The sequence below is a fragment of the Pseudopodoces humilis genome, chromosome 2 (assembly GCF_049639895.1).
Source record: "Pseudopodoces humilis isolate 2021_Gansu_Grassland_sample_001 chromosome 2, ASM4963989v1, whole genome shotgun sequence".
In the NCBI taxonomy this organism is placed as follows: domain Eukaryota; kingdom Metazoa; phylum Chordata; class Aves; order Passeriformes; family Paridae; genus Pseudopodoces; species Pseudopodoces humilis.
Genome location: NC_142201.1, coordinates 93,583,832 through 93,608,532, shown reverse-complemented (window position 1 = coordinate 93,608,532; position 24,701 = coordinate 93,583,832). Strand labels below are relative to the sequence as shown.

Sequence of the window (24,701 nt, the reverse complement as noted above, 5' to 3'; positions counted from 1 at the left end):
ATTCCCCCTGGATTTGCTTGCTAGACACAGGAAGCTCTTCTTGCCTTTGGTGTCAGGGGGAGGTTTTGGAGGGAGGAAGGCAACCTGTTACTTATGTGTCCCAGTAGCATGTGAAATTTTCATTTTGTGTCCATGCTCACTCTCTATGCTGGCAAAAGCTGCAACAGACCAGCCTCCAGTCCAACACCAGTGCTCTCAATATGCCTGTAACTAGCTCCAAAAATAACCAAGGAAAATACTACCAGCAAACATGCTTTGCATCTCTACACTTCTGTCTATTGCAGTACTCCCAGAAAACAGTGACTGTGGAAAAATTGAAGAGCAATTCCAGGATCATGAAATCTGTTGGGACATACAGTTGGACAGAATGCTTCTATTCTTTCACTAACTTTATGATTTCATGAGTGACTTTGGCATGTTCTCTATCAAGAGTTCACAATTTAGGTGGGTAAGGTGATGTAGTTTGGTAGATTTATTATAATAAGCATTGACATTTATATAAGGAACCTGGCTTCCTTAGTAGCGGGAAAGGTCATCATTTGCACAAGCTTTTAATTCCATGAAATAGAAAACTACTCAATATGACTCACAGAAATAAGTTTCAAAACTTGTTGCACAATCACCTATACATTAGTCTTCAATGACCCTTTCCAGGAACCTAAAAGAACACAGTCTTCTGGTCTAGAGCTGGTCAACAGATCAATAGGTATAATAAACATCATTTTCCAACAACATAGCACCTTGCACAGTCTTAATCACTAGCAGCATCAAACAGCAATATTAATCCACAAAAAATTCAACATTTTACAGAGTAGCCTGCATCCAGGAATCCATGATGGAGCTGAGTATAAAGTGCCTCTAAGAAGCGAATGTGTATTTGTCACCCTCATACATACATCTTGCACTCACTTAGGTTTGGTTAAATCGAGAAGATCCCTGAGTTATAGATTAAAGCAGGCTTTTCAACTAAATTACAAATAAATAGATAGTAAAATCATTGTCACTGAAGGTAATTGTTAAACTTGATTGTAAGCTTCAAAAACACCACAAAAAGTCAGTAGCTGGAAAGGACAAAAACAAGCCATAAAAATTCAGAAGATTGTCACCAAGAACTCTGTGTCTACATCAAATTTTTAACTGTAATGATCTGTGAAGCAAAAGAATTTTGCCTCTGAATTAAATATAGTGCATACTCCGCATCTGTCTTGCTCTTCTGGCTTCTAATTTAAACAGCCTGCCTCTCTCTTTAGCAGCGAGTTCTGCTTCTTGTTTCTCTTCTTTCTTCCTCCTCAGCCAGCTGTGGAGAGACAAAGAGGATCAGAAGTACTGGCAGTTGTAATTTCAAGTTTGACATCATTCAAAGGAGTTTTGGCCCCCACTCACTGGAGCCCACATGTCTTATAGGGTGAAGTTGGGTGTCATGGCTGAGACAGTCTAAAAGCTTGCCACACCCAAACACAGGAAGCACTACTTTCCCACTCCAATTCCCCTGCTTCTGCACCCTCCTTTACCTCCCCTATTTTGTTAGACTGGTTTAACTTTATGCTTATTTCATGGAGTGAATAAACCCAAGCTTGCTCCAGAACACGAAACAAATGTTTGAGGAGAAGATCCCTTTCTTAGCAAAAGCAATTCACTCCTTTTAGCTCAGGTTCTGACAAATAATTTCACAGCAGTGAACGAACAACATCAAGGCATCGATGGATTTTTGCTGAGGTGTAAGTTTAAAAGGGCATATTCAAGAAAAAAAAACCCTCCAAAACAATGAGGACTTCAGCAGCAAAGATGTGCCATAAGATAGCTACAGTTTTGAGATGATACACTACAAAAGTTGCAAATGTGGTCCCTTAGGAATGACCCTACTCACTCTCTAAACGCTCTGTCGCATTCCTCTGCCCTTGGTACAAAGGCCACTTCCTCAGTTTGGCGTCTCAAAAATTCTATCCGTTTTTCTTTCATATATTGTTGGTGCTTTTTTTTAAGCCATAACCTGTAGGCTTCTTCTGGATCCCTGTTCACGTCCTAGTTAATAAAAGACATGTATATACAAGGGTTATCAGTAAATGACCTTTATAATAATCACATTATATTAGTTTTTTTTTGTATTCTGCTGGCATCTCCCATCCATAAAACATACTTTATAAACACAGTAGAGCATATGCTAATCTGGCATAGAATATATACATGAGCAAGCATTCAAAGCACCATGTTTAAAAAAGTACTTATTTAGCTTTTGAAGCCCATCACTTTAAGGCAGAACTTTAGAACAGCATCTGAATCCCCAGGTTTTTGTCAGGTCATGTGCATTAACTGCTTGCTAACAAGTTTTGATGGTAAAGAACACACTCCAAAGAGTTTTCTGGCTGCTTGTTCACTGCAGGGCTCAATCAAGTCCTTCTTCTGGTATATGGGAGCATCACTGTATCCCCTGTGATTTTATAGTTAAGTTCATGTATGCTGCTTCTAAATTGCAAGCCACTCTGCCAAGGAGATAAGTCCTAAACCTGCAAGTCTAGCTCTTCACTGAAAACAATGGAACAAGAACATTCCCCAGTGCTGTAAATTTTCATACACTTAGCTAAAAACCCAGGTTTAGAATTTGGTTTTCCTATTTAACAAGAGCACTATAGATCCCAGTTCCACAGTAGTGTGACCTTACTTTCATCCTCAGCTCTTCCAGCTGCTTTGCACGACGAACTCGCTTTTCTTCTTTTAGCTGTACTTTCTTCTTCTGTAACCAAGCTTTATAAACTATTTCATTCTCTCTTCTCCTCATTTCTTCTAGTTCCCTTTTCCTGTCTTCTTCCTTAAGTGGAAGGAAAACCAAATAAACTTAGTTTTTAAGAGAATTATCTTAATTTGCAAAGACTGTTGCAGGCAAGAAATAAGCCATTTGAATTTCATGAGAGACACACTAAAATACAGATGAAACAGGAATACTCAAAGACTGCATCACAGCTGACACTGCATTTAGGAAGAAATTGCTTGGAGCACTTCTGTGGTTTGTGATATATTCAGACACTTTCAGTCTAATACTTCTTGTGATTACCTCCATTTCCATGACACCTCTTGACTCACAGACATTTAAATAGGATCAGGTGAAAATTCTTAAATTTAAGTTTGCCCAATATCCCTGGTTAGTTTAGAATCACTTTATATGGATACATTTTAAAAATAAAAGCAGCTCTCAGGCTTGATGGACCCCTAAACACTAAAGGATATTTAACAACATCTTTAGCAACATTTAACAATATGGATTGCACTACCTCATAATTAAGGACCTTTCTTTTTACTTGAAGTTACAATGTATTTACTTAAGGAGTATTAATAGCTTCAGGTTTTTTCAAGTGTACGAAATGAACTGATATTTACAAAAATGAGAAAGGTATCTCTTACTTATTAATTACATTGTAGCTAATTAGAAGTATTTACAAAGAGTAGTAAAAGTTTCAATTAATGCTTAAGAAAGCTGATATTTTTTACCAGGATTTACTCTCTCTTTTACAAAAACTACAATCCCTACTTACTTCAATACTTAGAGAAATCTAATCTACTTGCAAATAGGTGATGTTCCTCCCACCTACACACAACTTTCAGATATCCTCCTTTACCATTTCTAATTTACTGGAATGAAAGAAACTCCACCAAAATGAAGCAGATGGAGTCTAGTAATGTCAAGAAATGTTTCATGCCTGTGAAATCCATCACAGAATGGAAGAATTCCATTCCAGAATGAAGAAATAAGGTAACACATCCTTACCTTTCTATAACTAAGCAACAAAGGAAGAAATTTAGCACACACTGTTAGGAAAATAACCTTCCTTCCCCTCACTACCCTACCACACTTTAAATACATATATCATGGTTTCAAGAGACGTAGTCTTGTGTGCAAAAAGAAAACACTTCAATTGCTCATCAGATTTCATTCCCCTGATTACTAAGCTGAGCCTCAGCAACCTTTTCAAATAAAGCAGGCTAGAGCTCTTTCCACAAATAGAAAGTAACCTTGGGAGCTACTTAGCCAGCTTAATTATTACATCATGGCACAGAAAAATGGCAGATGCTTCATGCTCCTTTTATACAGCAACACACATAGCAAGCTACCTTTTTGTAACTGTATCATCATAATGCAAAAAGAAGAAAAATATCAACATTTTTTAACTCTCTGGTAAAGATTTCTGAAGTCCCCATTACAGCTGTTGGAGGCTCTCTATTAAATGTAAGGGGTTTTTTTTCTGTGTGAGGAGCTGAGAAAGAATTAAAAGGGTTCCTACAGTCACTCTGCTGTGTAAACATTATATTATGACTGAACACTCTTCCATATAATTGCCAAATCCATACTTCTTTAGTACCCAAATGTGCCCCAGCCTTACTATGGTTAACGCAAACTTCCTGCACTGCAATATAATATGTGCAGATGTGACACCACATGCTAAATTCCATAAACTATGGGACTGTAACAGAACCTAGGTAGAGAGAGTCAAGAAACAAAAGCAGTAAGAAAACTATAACAGAAGAAGGCCTATTTATGAAGGATATATTGAATAAATACTTCATTTCTCCTCTGAGCAAGGCATGATCCTATACCACTCTGGGAAAGGAACTTCGAGAGATTCTATACAAACCCCAGAGAATGATTGTTATTATTGTTGTTGATGCTATTATTACTACTACAACTATTATTGCTGCCTCTTTTATCAAGGAAGAATGGAGTAAATACCCTGAGCACATGGTCTTTGTGAAGCAGGGGAATAGGATGGTCACTGTGATTTACTTTTCTCTATACATTTACCTCTCTCCTCAGTATTTCATTCCTTATTTCTATCTGCTTCCTTAGTTCTTTTTGTTTGGGAGTAAGAGTGTAAGTGGAGGTTTTCATGGCTGTGTTTGCAGACTCAGTCTTCTGTTTTCCCAGGTCTTTTGCACCATTTGAAGCAGAATCTGGAGGTTGCTTAGAGTCAGATGGAGGTGAAGGGTCAGTGGGGAGCGAAGATTTTGGAGCTGTATGTTGAGTTTCAATATCTGAAAAAGAAACACTTATTGGGGGCAAAATGCCCTGGCTTTCAATATCACATAAACTTAAGAGTTCAAACTTTCCATCTTTTTCCACTAGGACTTTACCACCTGTCATTTCCTCATCTGAGCCAGTACCTTCTGAAAGTGTGTGTTTCTGTCCTGTGTCATCAGAAATATGCAGCTGAGACAGCCCAATTGAAACATCATCTCCTCTTGCAAGGTCAGCATCTTTTGGAGGAGGAGCTTTAATATCCATCTCATCCTTAAATTTTAATTTCCTTTCTCTGTTTTGATCCACAGGAGTCTGATTTTCCAGGTTTTTGTTGGCTTCTTCAATCTTTTCCAAGACATAACGCTTCATATCTTCATCCTCTTCCAGTTCCTGCTCATTTTCCAACTTACATTCCTGGATAAAGCTTTCTCTCTCATCAGATTCATGGCCCTTTTGTTCAGTACTTGCCTCAGGAAAATATTTTTCATTGGCATATATCATTTTCACATTTACATCTGCCTCTGAAAGCTGATCTAGACTTTCTTCCACTTCCTCATTGTCTTCCTGAGAGCTGTATGCAGCTTTATGAATTTGTGCTTCAACATCCTCTTCCTTTTTTCCAGGATTCTAAAAAAGTTAAAATAAACTAGTCTCATCTTTCAACAAAAGAATAGTTATCAAAGAAAGAGAAAAAAACTGAGAGAGAAGAGCAGTAAACTACCTGCACTCTAAATCAGGCTGTCAATTAGTGCATGTCATAACTAACTGCTTTTTTGGCACTAACAAGTCTCTTCATTTTCTTCATGTTCACATTCACACACAGTTTAACTAACCAGTGAAATGATTAGTGACAGCACAAAACCACAATGAGTGTTGCACAAACACTTAAAGGAACTCAGAAGTACTTTTGAAAAAATATATCATTTTTAATGAATGCTGAAATTTCAGCTTTACAGAGAGTATAACTAAACTAACCAGTTTGCTGAAATGTTTTTCACTGTAATTCCAAATAATCTTCCTTGTCAAAATTCAGTGAATGCATCTGCACATTTCAAGCAATACTGAATTTGTGCCTAAGATTCCAAATATTACTCAGTTTTGTCTTCTAAATAACACAACTAGCATTTAATGTAACAAATACCTTTTTTTCACCAAGGTTCTGTTTCTCTTCTTCGTCAGTTAGGCATTCCAGGTCTTTTTCAAAATCATCCTCATATTCTGCATTTTCTGTTACATCACCCATATCTGCTCGATCTTCCTTTTCAGTTATTTTGGTGATGTGTTAGAATAATACTATAAAAAAGAGAGGGAATAAAATGTTTCCAAGTGACACACAAATACTGATATCTCTCATGACACTCACATCAAACTTGTGAGCAGTATTAATACAAGCATGTTAGACAGTGTCACAGCACCTCAGGACTAAGGATCACCAATGGCTCATAAACATGAATGGTTTTGGCCTTTCCAGCCCTGGCTACTGGGAGAAGGTTTGAGTTAAAGCAAATCAAGGTGATTTAATGTCTCTGACAGATCTTAAACTAGAACTCATGATCTTTTAACAGTTAGCCTTGTGCTTGGACAAAGAGACCACTATTTTGTGTTAGCTTGAAGTGCGACGAACTTCCTGCTTGTATCTTACCTTGTTTGTATCTTACCTTGTTTAAATGCACTGTAACTTTAAACGCTCATTAACCTGTTAATCAGGCTGGATATCATGCTCATGATAAAACTGAAGATGACCCACTATAAGGGCTGAATCTTTTAAAAAATGTTTGCACTGCATAGCACACAGGTGCCACCAGCTCCTGAAGGTTTGCTTAAATGCCAGTGCTTGGTGCTCCAGGCTGACTGTCTGCTGTCCCTCTGCTCAGCTCACTCAGTACAAGGCATCAAAGATGCAAAAGTTTAAAGATGTGGACATACTCACGAGCCTAGAGAGCTGATTCTGCTGTTTATAGCTTTAGCCCCTCTTCAGTCCTTCAGTAATTTATTTCTTTTTACAAAAGCAGCACAGAAGAAGAAAACATAAAGTATTCAAAAGTTCCTGTTCTTTTTGTACCACCTGCTGTAGGCTGGAAGGTGCCACTTCCATGCGTCTGTTGGAGGGTTAATCTGTGTCATTTTCAATAGACTAAAGATCATGATTGTTGTGGCAGGACAAGGAGTAATGGGTACAAATTGAAAGAGGGGAAATTTAGGTATATTAGGATGAAATTCTTTGCTATTTTGGTGGTAAGGCACTGGAACAGGTTTCCCAGGGAGATTGCAGATGCCCCATTTCTGAAAGTCTTCAAGACCAGGTTGGATGGTGCTTTGAGCAACCTGTTCTAGTGGAAGGTGTCTCTGCCCATGGCAGGGAGGTCACAATTTGATGCTCTTTAAGGTCCATTCCAACCCCTTAACATTTTATGATACGGCAAGACAATATGGGATGTAAGAGAGAGCTCTGACTCTGGATGGCCCTAGAACAGCAAGACAGCTCTTGCTGTGTGACCATCCTGCCCTTCCAGACAAGAATCACAGCATCAAGAAGGGTTGTCTTTCAAATCCGTCTACACATTTTGTAAAAACCCTTTCATGCAGCAGATGTTGCTTAAATTCTCCCAAGCTTTTGTTTTGAGTCCTGATGAACATCTCTGAATTCTCAGTTATTTGTTCTCAGGAACACCAGCTCTGCTTCTTAGAACTCAGTATTTCATGCTGGAAAAGAGTGATGTTTTTTAAGCCTCAAAACTTTGGCAAGATTTGTCTTAGAGTGGTAATAAAGCTGGGCATTTTTTGCTGCAAAATTGTTTGTACAGAAACTTTTAAAAGCTCTTCATTTTCTTTGAAAAGAAAATTTTCATTTTCAAGAAAGTCTGGCAGATTTTTCACTTCTTCTTAGCTACCACTTGCCACCAGAATCACTCTCACACCAGATTTCTCAGAATTTGAATTTTTAGAGCTTGTTTAGACTATTGTCTTGACTTTCCACACCATATCTATTTCCCTAGTGTTTTTCCTGCACCACCTCATATGACATGTAATGATTTTTGCTGGGAAATGTCCCTTCCTTCACAAATATCCTTGGTTTGGGTGATGATGTACCCAGCATCTTAATGGAGATTACTTTTCTCTAGTGCATATTCAGCACAAACGAACCATTTCATTATGTGATTTCATTATTATGGTAAGGAGATACAAAAGCTGCACAGAGGAATTGTGCTTTTAGAAAAAACATGTTAACATCTGTGGCACCCAGTAAAAACACATCTAACACACTCTTTCATTCATTTAGGTTAAGTGTAATAATGGAGACCAGCATAAAAAACAACTTCTTCTGTTGTAAGATAAAGTAGCCATGGCTAAAGAGAGAATTTACAATTCAACGACTTGTTTCATAGAATCATAGAATGTTAAGGGGTTGGAAAGGACCTTAACATCATCTAGTCCCAACTCCCCCTGCCATGGGCAGGAACACCTCCTGCTAGCCCAGGTAGCTCAAAGCCCCATCCGGCCTGACCTTGAACACTTTCAAAGATTGGGGCATCCATCATCTCCCCGGGCAATCTGTTCCAGTGTCTCATCACCTTCACAGTAAAGAATTTCTTCCTTATATCTAACCTAAGCTCCCCCTCTTCCAGTGCGTACGCATTTCCCCTTGTCCTGTCACTGCAGTTCCTGACAGGGAATCCCTCTCCGGCTTCCCTATGGGCCCCTTCAGATCCTGGAAGGTTGTAATGAGGTTTCCACACACCCTCCTCTTCTCCAGGCTGAACAGCCCCAACCTTCTCAGCCTGTCTCCACAGGGGAGGTGCTTTACCAACCTCGTGGTCCCTTCTGCACTTGCTCCAACAGTTCCATGCCCTTCTTATATCGAGGGCACCAGAAAATCCTGAATCAGCTCTTATTCTATTTTGGATATTATGAAGTAAAGTGATTCAGCATTAAGAGGGACAGAAAGTATTCAGAAAATCTCACATCTTCATTTTCACCTGCTCCTGTTCTACTTGGGGTGTGTCTGTGGGGGGTGCGCGCTGTCACCATTTGTTCTGCACGGATTAGTAACGCGGTTACACCCGGGCACAGTGACAACAAAAGGCGGCTTTCTGTCGCTTCGTCCTTCTGCACTAAAACACGTACGCATACACAGACCCACGAACCCGAACCCCATGCGGGGCGGTGGGGAACATCCTCACCAGAATTCCCTGCTCCCCTGGGACACGCCGGGCACCGCCGCTCCCTGACGGCGACGAGGAGGTGCCGCCGCCGGGCGTCGCGGTTGCCGTGACAGCCGTGAGGCCGCCCCGTCCGCCAGCGCCGGTCAGTGACACGGTGGTTCCCGAGGGACAAACACCGCCTCCCGAGGGACAAACACCGCCTCCCGAGGGACAAACACCGCTTCTCGAGGGACAAACGCCGCCTCTCGCAGGGCCCTGGCTCCCGTGGGCCGCACCGCCCCGTTGCCATGGAGACGGGCCTCCGCGCCAGGGCCCCCCTCCCTGCCCCTTTTCCGTGTGGCACAATTCCATCTAACGCCTGGAAACTGTCGGGAAGCAGAGCGCTGAGGGCAGCGGGGGCACACACACCCCACCAGGAGAGCGGCAACCCGCTCTCCCTGTCCAGCCGAAAGCCCTTCTTTGATGCTCTTAAATTATGTACTCCATCCTCAGCGGGCAGCCCCGTTTCGCGTGTTGTATTATTCATCATGATCCGGCTGGTAATGAGCGATCGGATCAGCCCAAGAGCCAGCAGTATCAGGATTTGGGCTTTTGTTAATCACAAAATCATAGAATTGTTTGGGCTGGAAAAGGATCTTGAAACTCTTAACCCCCTTGCCATGGGCAGGGACACCTTCCAGTAGACCAGGCTGCTCAGAGCCCCATCCAGCCTGGCCTTGAACACCTCCAGGGATGGGGCATCCACAATTTCTCTGGACAACCTGTTCCAGTGTCTCACCACTAAAGAAGACAGCACTGAATCTCCAGAGACACACCTCTCTGTGTTAACCACACACTGCTCCTTGAACATGGAAATGAGAAAAACAAACAAACAAACAAACCAGGAAAATGCCCTGAATTAATTCCCATCTGGAAAAAAAAAAAAACCAACAGACAAAAACAAAAAAAACAGGCCAAAAAACCCCACCCTGATTTACCTGTGGGGCCAAGGGGGCTGTCAGAAAGAGAAGGATCAGACTCCTCAGTGGAACTGGAGGGAGGTGGCAGATTGCAGTCTCCTCTAGGGACAACCAAACCCCCCACAGGTAGTGGATGCTGTGCCCCTAAGGCCAGCAGGTCCCCCAAGAGCTGTGTGACCACCAGACTCCCCACTGAGCACACACAGAGCTCATTGCAAGGGCAAACAGCTGCCAGCAGCCATTCAGAGTGATTAAGTTCACTCAGAATCACAAGACACTTCTCAGCATGGCATTTTGGGGGATGACCCTCCTCAGCCCTTCTACCAGCTTGGGCTGCAGTAGCAGGGACCCCTCTGGGGGAAAAGAGGGAGAGAGCAAGGGAGGGAGTTCTCCTCAGTGGCAGCATGGTGCCCATCACACTGTCCCTCACACGGCCATGGCCCCAAGTTTTGAATACACTGGCCTGGCAAAGTGAAAGATGACATCTACAAGGCCACACACCTCAGAGGGAAGCACTCCCCCTGTGCTAAAGGGTTAATGCTAATGAAAGAAAATACAGGCATAAGACAGCCATGAAGCCAGAGCTTTGATAACTCTCAGAGTAACTCAAGTAGGGTCAGCCTTTCACTCAAAGTCACATGGGACAGAAAAGCTGAACCCCTTCAAGGTGGGGCTCATGAGTTCTCTAAAGACATCTGTCATCATAGGCCACATGCTATTGGAGGAGAATGGACTCCATGACCTCAGGGTTTCTGCTCATCCTACACCATACAGTGAAAAAGAAAACCAGGTTTTGACATTGGCTCTAGTGGGCTGTAAGGGCTCCCTTACACTTAGCAGAGATAATGTTCAGTTACCTGCTTGGCAATGGTTCCTGCTGTACCTGGTGAAAATTCAACCAGTGACCTCGCCCAGTGAATGCAGTTATCCCACCCTTCCGGGCAATATGCTGAATTTCTGATTTTCCACATTTCGACAAATTCATAGCAGACTAAAATACAGGGAACTGGATACAATACCAAGGCTTTCTTCTCTGCTCTTATTGTAAGACTATCCTTCATCTTAAAAGCCAGCACTGTCCTTTTCATTAGCAAGAGATACTTTATGTAACTAATCACAAATCAGGGTGATTAAGACAAGGGTTAGACCCCATTGTTGGAATGTCAAGCTGTAATGTGTGGTAATAAGAACTTAATGATAACTTAATGATTTAAGGTCAATCAAAATTCATCTATGCATCCATTAACCCACATGTCATTAAATGTAGGTTTTCAGATGTTCCCATACGTGAGGAAGCTGCAGAGCATGGTTATGAAAAAGGCAATGAAACCAACAGTAAAAGAGTGCAGATCTCCAAGGACAAACCCCGACATGTTGGCTGCTGTTTTCCGTGTCACTAATGCATCAGACACTGTGTTCAGGGAACAGATTCACGTACAGTGTGTTTCACAGACAAAGGCTGCATAACACCTCCAGTGCAATATTAAACAAGCACCTTAACACCTTTTTTATGTAGTGTAGGAAACAGTTTACACTGTCAAAAGCCACTGGGAACAGGGTTCAGAGCATCCAGTCTCCTGCCCCTCCATAGCCAAAGTCCCTCTTTCCTTCCCAGTACTTGGCTATGATCACAATGATAGAGAAGAAAACACAACCGCTTCCACACAGAGCCCTTCCCTTTCCCTGAGAGCGCTGCCAGAGCAGCCGGCTCTGTCACACACACACACAGCCTCAGCTGGGGTTGAGTGTAACCCTGTAATCCTGCCTTGCCCTGGCGGCCTCTCACAGCCCCTGCTAGCCCAGGGGGACCGCAGTGGGTGCTGCTCCTGAAACAGCAGCCTCTGGCAGCTCTGCCTATTCCTTGCTTTTTGGACAGAACAAGCCCAGCACCCTGTCTCTCACTGTAGCAGTGATCCCAGGAACTACACCTCATCCTCCCAGCATCACAGCAAGCCCAGCGCAGGACAGAGATTCATTTGTAACACTCACCTGCAGGAGTCCCCAGCATCAACTGGAACAAAGAAACAGTCACAGCACCCCAGGCAGACAGGCGTGTGTAGCGTTTATCTCATCTCCGCCAAACCGCACTGCGTGCTCGATCTCCAACGCAGAAATTCCGCTCCTGCACAGCAGCTCTGTGCCCCTTTCAGCTCTCTCAGATGTACACGATGTGGCAGGATGCGATGGGAGGAGCAAGGATTGCCACAGTTCACGTGGACTCGCTTCACTTGCAGGAGAGAGCAGCCTTTCACCAGAACCAGAGGAGGATCACTTGAACCCACCCAAGGGAAATGCTATACCTGTATGACTTACTAATATTCCTGACATACACAAGCAGAGATTTTAATCCCCCACACTGTCAAGAAACTCATCCCTCCACAGCTGACTCTGTATTCACCCAGGGAAGGCAGATGAATGAAATTCAGAACCTGCCAAGAGTCCTGTCCTTCAGCAATAAAACTCAGCAACAAAGCTCTGAAGGAAGCATGTGTAAGAAAACCTCCCTTCCTCCTTTCCTCCCCAGAACATTCCTTTTTTCTTGTTTTTGGTGGTGGGCTACTACCCGACATAAACCACTGTACCCTCCAGCCTAGCCTGTATTATGAGGTACAAGCCATGTCTTCTAGAAACACAGCACAGGAGAGCCTCATAAGGCAGGAAGTGCCAGGATGGGGAGCTTACAGCATTTTTCCTTTAAGGCCTCCATTTTGTAATTAGGTCAATGTAAGTAGAAAGGTCCTGCATGGCAAACCTACACCTGCTTTCCCTGACTGTAACCCCCAGCTAGACCAGAGCATCCAGGGCTACCCTGCACCCGTGATGATCTCCCTCACCAGATCAGTCTACACTGCAATTAGAGTGGTGCTTCTGGACTGCTCAGCACTTAAGAATCCCCAATACAAGACACTTGCACAGTTATGCAAACTCACAAAAGCCAGCCAGCAACTATCAGCTTCTTGAAGTCTTGCTTCTTTTTGTATGTTTTGTTCTAAATTGTTTTTCTCTTTGTTACAAAGATGCTCAGAACAACCTACAGCAGCAATACTGTGGATTAGCAGGATATCAAAATAGAAAAAAAGCACTGACCACACAGGATATCTCAGAGTATTTTTATTTAACAAAAATAGCTGTTTAATTAGAAACCAACAATGTCCACATGGTTACAGATTTTCATAAGAATCATTGTTAACTCTGCATACAGCTCCAATCAGGCTCTATAGTCACCTCATCACCACAGCAACAGCACAGCTCAGAACCTGAACAACATCCAGGTGTGGCTTCCATACATTGTGGGCCTGAAGACATACCCAACGTAGCAAGCTTTTATATTGCTACAGTTTCATTACTTTGGTACAAAAATCACTGATATTGCTCTAAGTCATTAGTTAATTTGTGACTTGCATTTAAAATAACAGGGCTCTTCCCCATCAAAGATTTGATATCTGTACTTAAAGTATGATTAAAACTGAGCTGCTGCTTTTGGTCACTTGACAGGAGTGCTGTACACCCACTCTCCCTGCCTTGCTCCAACTGCCATCAGACCAAGGAACTCAAAAGGACAGACTATCCTTGTCCCAGGATAGCTCATCAGCTAGTATTTCATGGCTTCAGATATTATTTTTTTAAAAAAAAAACAAAAAAAACTATAGAGAACAGAATATATACATGTGTGGCTTCAAGTTTCCATTTCAGGATAAGGCAGTTAAGGCTACATGTGTAAATGCCAGTGCAGCTGAGCCCCTCTTTAGGGGGCTGATTCAGGAGGCAGCCTGCAGAAAGAAAAGCTTTGGCAAGTGGGCTCCCCTGAGCAGCCGGCCTGGAAGGGCTCCCTGGATCCCAGGATCCCATGCCAAACACATTAATCATGCACCTTGTGTGGTAAAGGCTGAGGCTCACAGATGATGAGAAATGTCCCAGCCAGGGGAAAAACACCTTCCCAGCCCCTATACTGTGAAGTCTCCATGGCACTAAAAGCAGGTGATGAACCAAAGCTGCTTCTTCAGCTGAAAGAAGAAAGAAGCTCTAACGAACACAAAGAGAGAAGGCACAGAGGGAAAGGCTGCATTGCACCTTCTCTTTTTCCAGCTCCCCTGTACACTCAAACTCACCACAACCTGCACAGCAACAGTCACACTCCATAGGCATTTGCTGCTGTGCTGGTCATGCTGCCTGAGTATCCAGGTACCCAAGCCCAGGACAAGTCTGTGCAACTCCCTCTTAGTGTTGAAGCAATTTGGAAAAGATAAATTATTTTAAAAATCAGGTATGAGGCAAGTCCCAAATTGCTTAAACTGGGCAAAACAAAAGAATTGCCCACTCTAAACATTCATTGTTCTGCTTATGTGGAAAGAAGAGGTAGAACTAGTGGACAGAGATCCATCAGAAGCATAAAGGCATTTTAAAATATCGGTGGAAAAACGACAGACCATAAATCATCATTTTCCAAAGCCTCAGGCAGTCATTCTGCTAACTACCATAATTGAAAGTGTCAATTTAATCACCACAGTCACAATTCTCTAAGGGCACAAAGAATACCTTAAAATCCTGTGAGTTACCTTCCTTCTCAGTGCTATACTAACATACACCACCCCCTGAAACAGTCTAGCCCGTGGGTTGTGAGGCAATGACTCCTGTAATCACAGGAACCTGCAGCCCTAAGGGACAAAGGCAAAGCTATCCAAGGGTTCCTTGGATTAGCATTTTGCCTACTTCAACTCCCTCTAAGTGTCCCCTCCAGTTACAGTCCCTTGGGCACAGGCCTTTGTGGCACAAGTAGTGCTGCTGACAGCCCTTCCACCAGTGCCACAGATTCCCCAGGACAGTTATGTTTTTGGGGAAGCACCATGATCAGCTAAGGTAAACCTCTGGCAGCAGGGATGACAGACAGGAACAGGAGAAACAGTACAAGCTCCTCAAGGAAGCATGTGCGTATGCAGAAATGTACGTATAGCAGTCCTCAAAACGGAGCATCCAGCATCACAGGGCAGCTTCAGAGAGAGCCACACTGCAGAGCACAGCCCTCAGGCCACCTCCTGTCCCAGGCCTGGGGCTCTCCACAGAGAGGTCTGTTAGTGTGCCCTCATTTCGGCCCTGTAGCAGCACCTCATGATAGAGAGCAGCAGTTGACCACACAATCACAAAACTGCCTGCAGATGGACAGTGTTAGACTAAAACCTCCCAAGGTTCTCATTCTTTGAGAAAATTTACTGTTCTTTGCTGCACATCCCATACATGCAACAGAAGAACAAAAGGCATTTTAGAAAGAAGATATTTGTTCTTACTTACGTAAGAGCTAATACATTCACCTTCTAAAATGTGCTACTAATATAGTATAAATATGGATCATATACCATTAAGGTGACTGCCTTGGGAAGAAAAGGCAGAGATTAAAAACAGACCTATTTCTTCATATGTAGTCACCAAGAGACTTTGCTTGGTGCACTACTGGCTTTCAGGAGATCTGCTTTGCACCTGCTCTTGTCTTCTGTAAGCTCTCACAATATTGCAGATGCCGCTGACCAAGAACACCAGTGAGATGGCCGCAAAGTAAGAGGCATAAATCATGAACTGCAGACAAGATGAAAAGAAAAGAAGAAAGTGGTTAAACCAAGCAGTTACCAGATTTATAGGAATGTTAATAAAATAAATGAGCTCCCTTCCACTTCCAAAATATCATGAATCAGCGGTTATTTCTCTGTCAAATCCTTGACCCAGAAACAGGTAGCTGAGAAGCTTTACAGCTTGGTTTATCTTCCTCCCTTCCCAACCTCCCGTCAAGAAAGGTAAGAGCATCTATCATACCTGGGTGAAGATGTCCAAGCCAAGCCCACTGGCATCCACAACAATAACAGTGAGCAGAGTCTGAAGTGCTAAGGCAATGAAAGTATTGACCCCAAACACCAGGGCATACCGCTCCACACTGAGATTTGTGGCAATCTGGAACCTGGAAAGAAAGAGATGACCAGAAACATAAGGGGAAAAGCAGGGAAATGCATGAATGGCTGGAATGTTTTTTCTGGACAGAATGACTGTGCAGCCTGAGGAGTTACACTGACTGGTTTAGTATTTTCCACAGCTAAATCACTTTGCATGGATAGTGTCCTTTTCTAAACAGAATCATGATGGACTAATTTAGAAGCTACAAGAGACCCATAGACACATGCAACACCTTTTTTTAAAAACAAACAAACAACCCACCACTTAGGGAGGTTTGTGGGTTTCAGTGTTACTGAAGCAGCCCTGCTGTCTGGTGTAAAAGGTCTTGTCCTGTGGAGAAGATGCAAGGCACTCTGACCCCAGAGAGCTGCTGCCAATCTCAAAGTTTCAGTCTGTGGCTGTGTGGTCCATAACCTTTTGCATCCTTCTAAGCAGAACTCCCTTTGCAGTTGCCAGTTTCAGCATCACCCCTCTTGTGCTTGAGCTGTCTTGGAGTGATTTTATGGTTCAAAACCAGCTATGCTTTCATCCCCAAAGTGACAAATAAAACTGAAGCAATTTTCCTACAGGTTAGGGGAAGCCGATGCTTCATCCCAGTCAAAGCATTGTCATTTCCTCATCTGTTAACACTTCACTCCAGCCACATTTATGAAAAACATTCCCCTAGCAATCAGCACTAGCTAATATTTAGAAGTAGTCACTTCAGTGTCACAAGACTTTTAAGCTTGGGCACACTGCCAGCTAAATATATCCCCATGCCTCAGTTTCCAACCTGAATCAAAACACAAACCCTCGCAACAGACTCTTGTTACACAGAGTAATGCACTGCTTTCACACCAGCTGTAACCTTGAGAGCAGTTTAGGTTACAGAGATACTCACGTTGCTATTGTGATTAGCATCATGTAGATAATTCTGAAGATGACATAAGATGCATAGCACACCCAGATGTTACGAACAGTGTCCATGACATACACAGCAGCAGCAATAAGAAAGGAGAACAGGGCAAGTGCCACTTCACCCCACATTGCCCAGGATGTTTTTATGTGACCCACAACAACAACTGCAACAGCTCCTGTGAGGGGAAGGAAGACATAAATCTTAGTAATTACAGTTGGAGAAATTTGGAGATGGTACATTGGGAGCTCTATACCCCTAACAGCCAAACATGAATGAAGTGGAGTACACAAATGGGAACACCTCAGCAGCTCTCCTTCCTGACCCCTCCCTCACCTGGAACCCTGCTGTAAACTCCCATTTACTTTTACAGAAACAGGAAAAAAATTACATAGATCAATGCTGACTGCTTTTAAAGTCTCCTTGCTGTCTCCAGAAGCATGACAGCCCCAGGCCTCAGACCACTTCTACTCAGTCCTCTGTGCTTGACTGTGGCAGTGCTGTCAATAATTGGGCAATTTCTGTTGAGAAATGCAAACCTGGTTCTCAAAAGCACTCACCCAGTTATTTAGTGGTGCTGTAGCAGAGGGTAGGAGGAATAAAGACACTACTCACTTCAATGCACAGCTGTTAGAGCTCTCTCCCAGGAAGCAGAAAAACCTACATTTACTGTCTTCTCTACACTTGGCTGTAAGAGTAAGACGAGGAGTCCAAATCCACATCTCCTGGGATGCAGCCTAATCACAGGGTATAATCATGCACTACTGATTGTGCAAGAACAATCCTTTACAACCCAGAGAGGTTTGTAACTCTGGCTGAATTTTATGAAGAGGGGATGGGGATAAAAGACAAATCATAGGACAGGAAAGCATGTGGTGTTTCCTGCAGTTCAACAAGCAGACAAGGTGTGTTTCATGCACTGTCATGGCTGCAGCTCCTGAGAAGCCTAAATACAGATGACATTAATAGAAAATTCCCATTCCAAGTAGGCCTTGTTCTGCAAACAAGCCAAATAGCAACCAACAGCATAATGGCTGTACACAGCAAACCAGACAAACAGCATACTGACAAAGGGAGGTTTACAGGATATCTCTGAAAAACAGGATTGTGTTCAGCAGCAGACAACTGCACAGAAGTGCTACAGTGCAGTATCTAAGCTCTTTGTAGCCCTTAGCTGGCTTGCTGTCTTAGAAAACCTTCAAGCACACCAGGACTCCTTATGTAGCACCAGTTTGCACAAGCCTTCAATCCTGTCAGACCTTACATCAATCTTGCAGACTGGTGAAGAAGGGCACTATGCCAAGGGAAAGGATTTATTTTCCTCTACTAAAGTCTTCTTGGTGCCTGCTGTGACATGACATAACATCTTGTTCTTTGAAAGTCTGACTCCCCAAGTAGCAAAACTCTGAGATGCAAAAAGAAGCTAAGTCCTAGAGCACTCTTCCTACTGTCTCAGCAATCCTGAAATTTGGTAATAGACGTGAGGATCTCATGGAAATTCACGAAGTTGTACTCTCCCTATGTGCCAAGGTTGCATCAACCTGACACCAAATTAATATATTCAGTCTCTTCAGTGAGACACATTCAACTGATCCACTGGTTTCACAACCCAACCTGATAAAGGATTGCCACACTCCAAAGCAGGTGCAGGGATACAGCCTAACAGTGAGCTGCTCTCCCTAGAAGGAATACTACTTCTCTTTCTCAGGACAGGGAAAGCTTAATGAGTCACCATGCCAACTTAAACCCTTCTGCAGGGCAGGGGTGGCAACAGCACCTTAGGCAAAGGCTGTCAAACGTTGCTCCTAACTGAGCACAGAATGACTGAAAGCAATGAAAATGGCAAATCAGATCTGAGATGCAGCAGGAGAGGTATTTCCAGCACAGGAAGAAGAGGGAACAGCATGTTCTTCTGTAAGTCTGAGGCCTCACTGAATAAAGTTGAATGCAATTCTGATTATCTACCTTCAAAAAGAATCAGCTCAAACCAGGTTTGTTGCAAAGACAGGCTAGTAAGGAAGAGAACAAAAAACTTAACTTTACCAAACAACAACTAGAAAAACCTGGCTTGTCTGGCCCAGAGTTAAATGTGTATTTGTGCTAAAATACAACCTTGGCATGACATCAGAGATAAATAAACAGCTCATTAATAAATTCAAACTGGAAATCAGAAGTTAGAGCATTTTCACTAGCACCTAGGAAGTCCGGTCAGTGCATGCTCATTCTTAACAGATGTAAGGACTTCCAGTCCTGTCACACAATTCAAGCTTTTAGTTTTGAATATTAATTCATTAAACTTTGCTTCTTTCAAGCAATTAATCTCTATCAACTGGAAGGATTCTCTCTTTTGAGTAGTTCAGACTAATTTACCTGAAAACATCACCCAAAATGATTCAACTATTTATAAAAATACTTGAAAAAAAAATAAAAATGGGAAACTAAAATCTTCAGTCTTACAAGAGTTTAGGTCCATTGTTCACAGGCCTTTTTAAAAGGGACCTTATTATCAAAGATGTTCATGATAAGGTTTGAAGAATACTCTTCCTGCCTTGTTTTTTAGTTTATAAATTGTGCTGCTATTAGGCCACATTATGGGTCTCATTTTCTTTGATATCAATTCTTTTCCTTCTGGGACAAAGGTAGGGTGGTAGAGGAAGCCAATCCAAACAAGAGATAAGAGCCACAGGCTCAGGCTAGAGTGGAGAAACAGTGTATGAGAGCAAACTATTTAAGGGCAGGTTTAGCACACCAAGAACTGAATAGACAAAGTCATCAAGTTGCCAGCAGTTTCAAACCCAACTAACAGTGGGTTGTGGACCAGCTTTTAGAACTATAAACCAGCCACTGCTTCCTACTGAACTTCAAGCAGAGGCTGACCACGCCCAAGGAAGCACTAATAATTTGCTTGTGTACCTCGGTTTCTTTTGCCCCCAAGTAGGTGAGGTCCACAGCAGATGATGGAACAATGACTCCATCAAAGAAAAGGGAAATTCTGTAGCAACATCTGTAAGGGTATGTTAGCTATTTTAAAAAGGTATTGTCCTAGTTCTGGTAATGAAACAGTATTAAACAACTTAATAAACAAACGCTTGTGTTGACTGACCTACCTGTCCCTTTCAAGTCAACCAACTCCTTTCATCTGAATAGCTTCTGCTCCTTACAGTGCTGAAATGACTAAACATGGCTCACTGCATGCTGTGTGTGTACAGGAAACCTTCACAGGCTCCTGGAGGAAAACCTAACAGGACCCCATGTCTGCCTCTGAGTGGCTAAAACAAACATAACCCCACTGTCATGGTGACAGCCAAGAACACACAGTCAGCCACATGCCTGGAACCTTCTGCCAAGTATTTCAGAATGAAGATTGACTTGGGAGGTTCCTCTAAACACCTACGTACTGGATTACAAGAATCAGGGCTGCTTCAGCAACTAACTCACACGGAGCACCCTACCTGTGCATGTCAGGGAAGACTCACCCCAAATGCCAGGGTTCACCTCTCCTGCATGCTTGGGGGAATGCATGGCACTTCCAAATCGTGCTCTAGTGACCTTGAGAGAAGCAAGACATTTCTCAGAGCAGAAGCTAAGCCAGAAGCTTACCCAGGAGCGTCGAGGCCGCCTCCACAGCACCATTGTAGATGTCTGCACTGTGAGAAGGCAGCACCATCTCCCACAGGCCCTGAGCATAGTTGATGACCTGAAAGTAGCCACAAGTGGACAGTGCCCACCACACGGACCAGCAGAGCATGGTCCTGGAGGAGTAGCACTGCAGGAAGTCCCGCCAGAGATCTTTGAGCACCTTTACGATGTCTACTTTCTGCTTCTGCATAGATTGGAGAAGGAAGGGGAGAGAAATGTTAAGTCTTTGTCTATGAATACTTCACACTGCTCCACAAAATTGCCCCTTTCAGGTGAGTGACAAGACCATTCTTGGTCACAAACCTCACAGAGTAATGAATACAAAGCTTTCCCATCCCACAGTCTCTGTGCCAAACAGGGCTGTATCCTTACATGCAGAGGAAGGGTTCAGTCCCAAGCACCCCTTCATCTCTGGCTCTCCCCAGCAGAGAGCAGGGACTGCCACATGTTATGTGAGCAACTGAAGGGTACCAGAGAAGAAACACCAGAGAACAGGACACAATATCTACTTTGACAAGACAGGATCAGAAACCAGACATTAACATCATAAAGGCAAAAAGTATCACTGACACTTTTAAGTCCTGATTCAAATTCAACCAAATTTTGTAGCACAGAGAACTTTATCTGTCCCCAAAAAGTTGATTTTCTTTAGAACAGGCATTGGGAGTTTATAAATACTCAAAGAATCTCATCACCACACACTCTACCCCTGAATGCTTCAAGGTGAGAGATGTCACCTGGGGATCTAAAGGGAAACAGAAGCTACTTCCACCAGACACTGCTGTTGCAAATGGCAGCTCCTGCACATACAAGTGACTGACAAATTGCATGCGATAAAAAATGAAGCTTTCCACTCCAAATATTTCTAGAAAGAGCATGAAAGGGGGAAGACCCATAAAAATAATTGAAAATAGATCAATTCTAGCATCAAAATTGCTTTCTATATATACTGTTACAGTCCTGTTCTCTACCACTTTATATCAACAGCAGCAGAAGAAAAGAGCATGTCTTTACTTTGTAGACAAAAGTTCCTGGTTCCATTTGCTGCATGCACACATATATACAGATGTAGTGTAGACTCTGTAGGACAAGACCCTTCTAGGCTGAGTAGGAGCAGTTACTTCATTTGAGACTGGGCAGAGCCCCAAGGCCCACCCAGCACCTCAGGCCCCTGTGAACTTGGGTTCCCTGCAGGGAAACACAGCATTGTCACAGGACTGAGCTATTGCATATTGTGCTGTCACACGTCCAGTTTCAGAGTGGTTTCCAGACAGCAGCAGCAACTTTGAGCTCCTGGCATTATGCCCTTTCCCTGGGGGAGTCATGCAGTGTGTGCCTGAAAAAGACTATATTCCATGAGCAATAAAACTCATTTCAAAAAGTTTCTACTAAAACCCCCAAAAAACACAGCCTGAAACCTGTTCTGAACTTCCTTTCTCCCACCCCCTCAAGCATCACTGATTTCTAAGCATCTTTATCAAATGCCACACAGTCCCACAGGGGCTTTGCCAATGGCGTAACTCTTGCTCTGCATGTGGATACCGTTCCTCCAAAACACAACACAACAACTTGGGAAGAGGTGAGCTTGTGGCAATGTGACTTTAGCACATAACTCCCACACAGACGATTTCACACGAAGCTCAAGTTTAGGTGCAGGAAAACAAGAGAAGGGAACAGTCACACACAATGCCAAAACTGATTTGGCTGTTCAGCCCCAAGCATGTGTCTGATAAGGCGGAAAGGCCCACTTGCCCTGCCCGTGCCTCTTCAGTACAATTGTTCCTACAGCCATCCATGTTTGTGAAATGTGGTTGCTGTTACCTCAGTAAGAAGGACAATCATCACACTCCAGTGCTTCTCAGCCTTCAGCACCTGGTGTAAGTGACCTCTGCTGAGTTAGGCAGGTGTGCTTGCTCCTGTTCTAAACTTTTCTGCACTACTTTGGTACTACATGTACTCTCACAGGAGAGGAGTAAGGTAAACAAAAGGGACAGATAAGTTATATGTTTATGGTATAGAATTTGTCTTAACAAATACCCTTCAGCAAGCAAGCATAACTCGGGTAGAAATATCCTTCCTCACACAAGATCGTGCTGGATGGGGCAGGATTAAGTCCCTGGAATGTTAATACTTTTAATTCCCAGCTGTAGCTGGAAAAGCAGAAAGCAGTCCTGGATGCTGCCTCCCCCAGCTAACTGTGGCATACTTGCTAAGAAATACCCACTGCTGACTAATCCAGCAGCTGCACTTACCTTCTGGCTTGTCCTCAGAACCAGCACGGCCTCCTTCTGTCTGAGGAGCAAGGCTGGCCTCTCCCCAGGGCCTTGAATCCCCCTGCCAGGAATCTCCACATCTTTGCATTCCCTGGAGCAGTGTGGCCAGCAGGGACCTGCCCAGCAGGCAACTACACACTCACACTGGTCCTCAAAACCGGAGGCTGCTCACCCACGGTAGGACACAGCATGTCCCTCCACTGAGCAAGGGTCCCTGCACTTGTTTCCATACAAATGACTTTGCCAAGTTATGCAACCCACAAAAGCCACATGTCACCTTGACATTCTCAGGGGCTGCATTAAACAGATATTATGCAGATGTGCTTCCTGCAATTTATCCACATTCTGCCTTTCTACAACTAATCAATGTCTGCTTCCAAGTGCACTCAAGAACTACTGCAGTTTCTTTCCTAGACCAGCTTCCTTCCAGGATCGTACGATAAACCCCAATTATTACATAGCATATTATAGCATATCTTGCACAACAGTTGGAATAACAGTGTCAAAATGCGAGTGCAAGAAGAATTATCTTTTTTTCTGCAAGTCACTGGGTGCATCCAGGAGCACACACAGAGTTTGGACATATGCTCAATGTTTAGTGTCCCAGAGATGTCCCTTGCTTTCTACTGTTGGATGGCAATCTGATGGCCCAGAGCATTCAAACCACAGCCGTGTGAAACATGAAGAGCAATTTCAGAAAAACTAAGGAGCAGCCTACCATGTTCAAACGGCAAAAGGATGCCAGCAAAAATTCCCCCCGTGCCATAAATAAGGAAGTGGAACAAGTAAAGGGATACTTTTTTGCTGTTAGATATTACATCTCTACTGCTACATACATATATGCATGTGTTACAATCACATCTGAATGGCACCTTCTGCTCATGTAAACTCAGGGCACAACTCACCCGTTTCTCTGCTGAATGGCGCTCCCCATTTAAGGGAACTTTTGTCTCATCCTCCCAGCCAGGTGCCCTCTGCACATCGGGATGATCCTGAACAGCCGCTCCGTTTTTACAGTCCATGACCTTCATTTCACAACTAAGCCGCTGACTTGTGAGGTGGTGAAAGAAAAGGCTTTTTTGTGGCATGGGCAGGAACCACGCTGTGCCAAAGGCAATGGATATGCTGGTTAAGGAGATAACGTTCAAGCTGAAGAGGGACCATCCCGCCACTGACACAAGGACCTGCCCGGACACCGAGCCCACTGTGTAGCCCACCAGGGTGGCACTTCGGCAGTAGCTGGTGACCTTCTGGTACAGATTGATATCGACGACACTGTAGATGTAGGAATAATAGGCGATGTCGGTGGCAGTCCCCATGCCGTAGAAGAACTCAAGGAACTGGATGGCCCGCAGCCCCTGGGCGTAGAGCAGCATGAACCAGGTGACGATGAGGCTCAGGCCCTGCAGCAGGACCACGGGCTTGTACCGCAGGTAGTCCGTGGCCAGGAACACGGGGAAGAGCAGCGCCAGGTAGGAATAAGTCCACACCGGGAAAATCTCGTTGAACACCTGCGGAAGGGAAAAGGCAGCGGTGACCGCCAGCACCCGCGTATTGAGAACAAAGCACAGACAGACAGAAAGACAGACACACAGCCCCAGGGGGGGTTGGGGGGGAAGAAGACACACGGGGACGCGGTACCTGGGTCTCGGAGAGGTTCTTGTAAGGTCCCAGCAAGTACCGGGTGAGGAAAGGCTCCGACGGCCGCACGCTGCAGAAGAAGCCGTAGGCGCAGAGCAGTGCCGTGGGCAGCGCCCAGCAGCAGGCGCCGCCGTCGGCAGCCCGGGCGGGGCGCCGCGCCGGCCGCCGCCCGTGCGAGCCCGCCAT

At 43.8% G+C, this 24,701-nt stretch overlaps 2 protein-coding genes across 2 annotated transcripts; both read right to left on the bottom strand.

Annotated features, from left to right (window-relative positions):
• Positions 1 to 22: 22 nt before the first annotated feature.
• Positions 23 to 12,275, bottom strand: CCDC181 (coiled-coil domain containing 181). The gene is given in 7 exon segments (XM_088051266.1): positions 23 to 1,178; positions 1,180 to 1,297; positions 1,868 to 2,022; positions 2,660 to 2,806; positions 4,793 to 5,635; positions 6,150 to 6,301; positions 12,120 to 12,275. Coding segments are annotated over 6 exon segments (1,410 nt in total). The 5' UTR covers positions 6,252 to 6,301; positions 12,120 to 12,275; the 3' UTR covers positions 23 to 1,133.
• A 951-nt stretch (positions 12,276 to 13,226) lies between these two features.
• On the bottom strand, positions 13,227 to 24,701 carry SLC19A2 (solute carrier family 19 member 2). Its single transcript, XM_005524035.3, has 6 exons — positions 24,516 to 24,701; positions 23,780 to 24,385; positions 20,563 to 20,785; positions 16,948 to 17,140; positions 15,933 to 16,074; positions 13,227 to 15,698 (listed from the first exon to the last, which is right to left on the bottom strand). Exons 1-6 carry the CDS (start codon positions 24,699 to 24,701, stop codon positions 15,573 to 15,575), a joined length of 1,476 nt encoding a protein of 491 aa, XP_005524092.2. The 3' UTR covers positions 13,227 to 15,572.

Bases quoted from the DNA above. Each gene is read 5' to 3' on its own strand.
- SLC19A2 (XM_005524035.3), bottom strand. From the start codon at position 24,701: ATGGCGGGCTCGCACGGGCGGCGGCCGGCGCGGCGCCCCGCCCGGGCT. The intron at 20,786-23,779 runs GTGAGTTGTGCC...CAATCTATGCAG, and splicing joins GCCATTCAGCAGAGAAACGG to AAGCAGAAAGTAGACATCGT. The intron at 16,075-16,947 runs GTGAGTATCTCT...CTTTCTTTCCAG, and splicing joins ATGCTAATCACAATAGCAAC to GTTCCAGATTGCCACAAATC.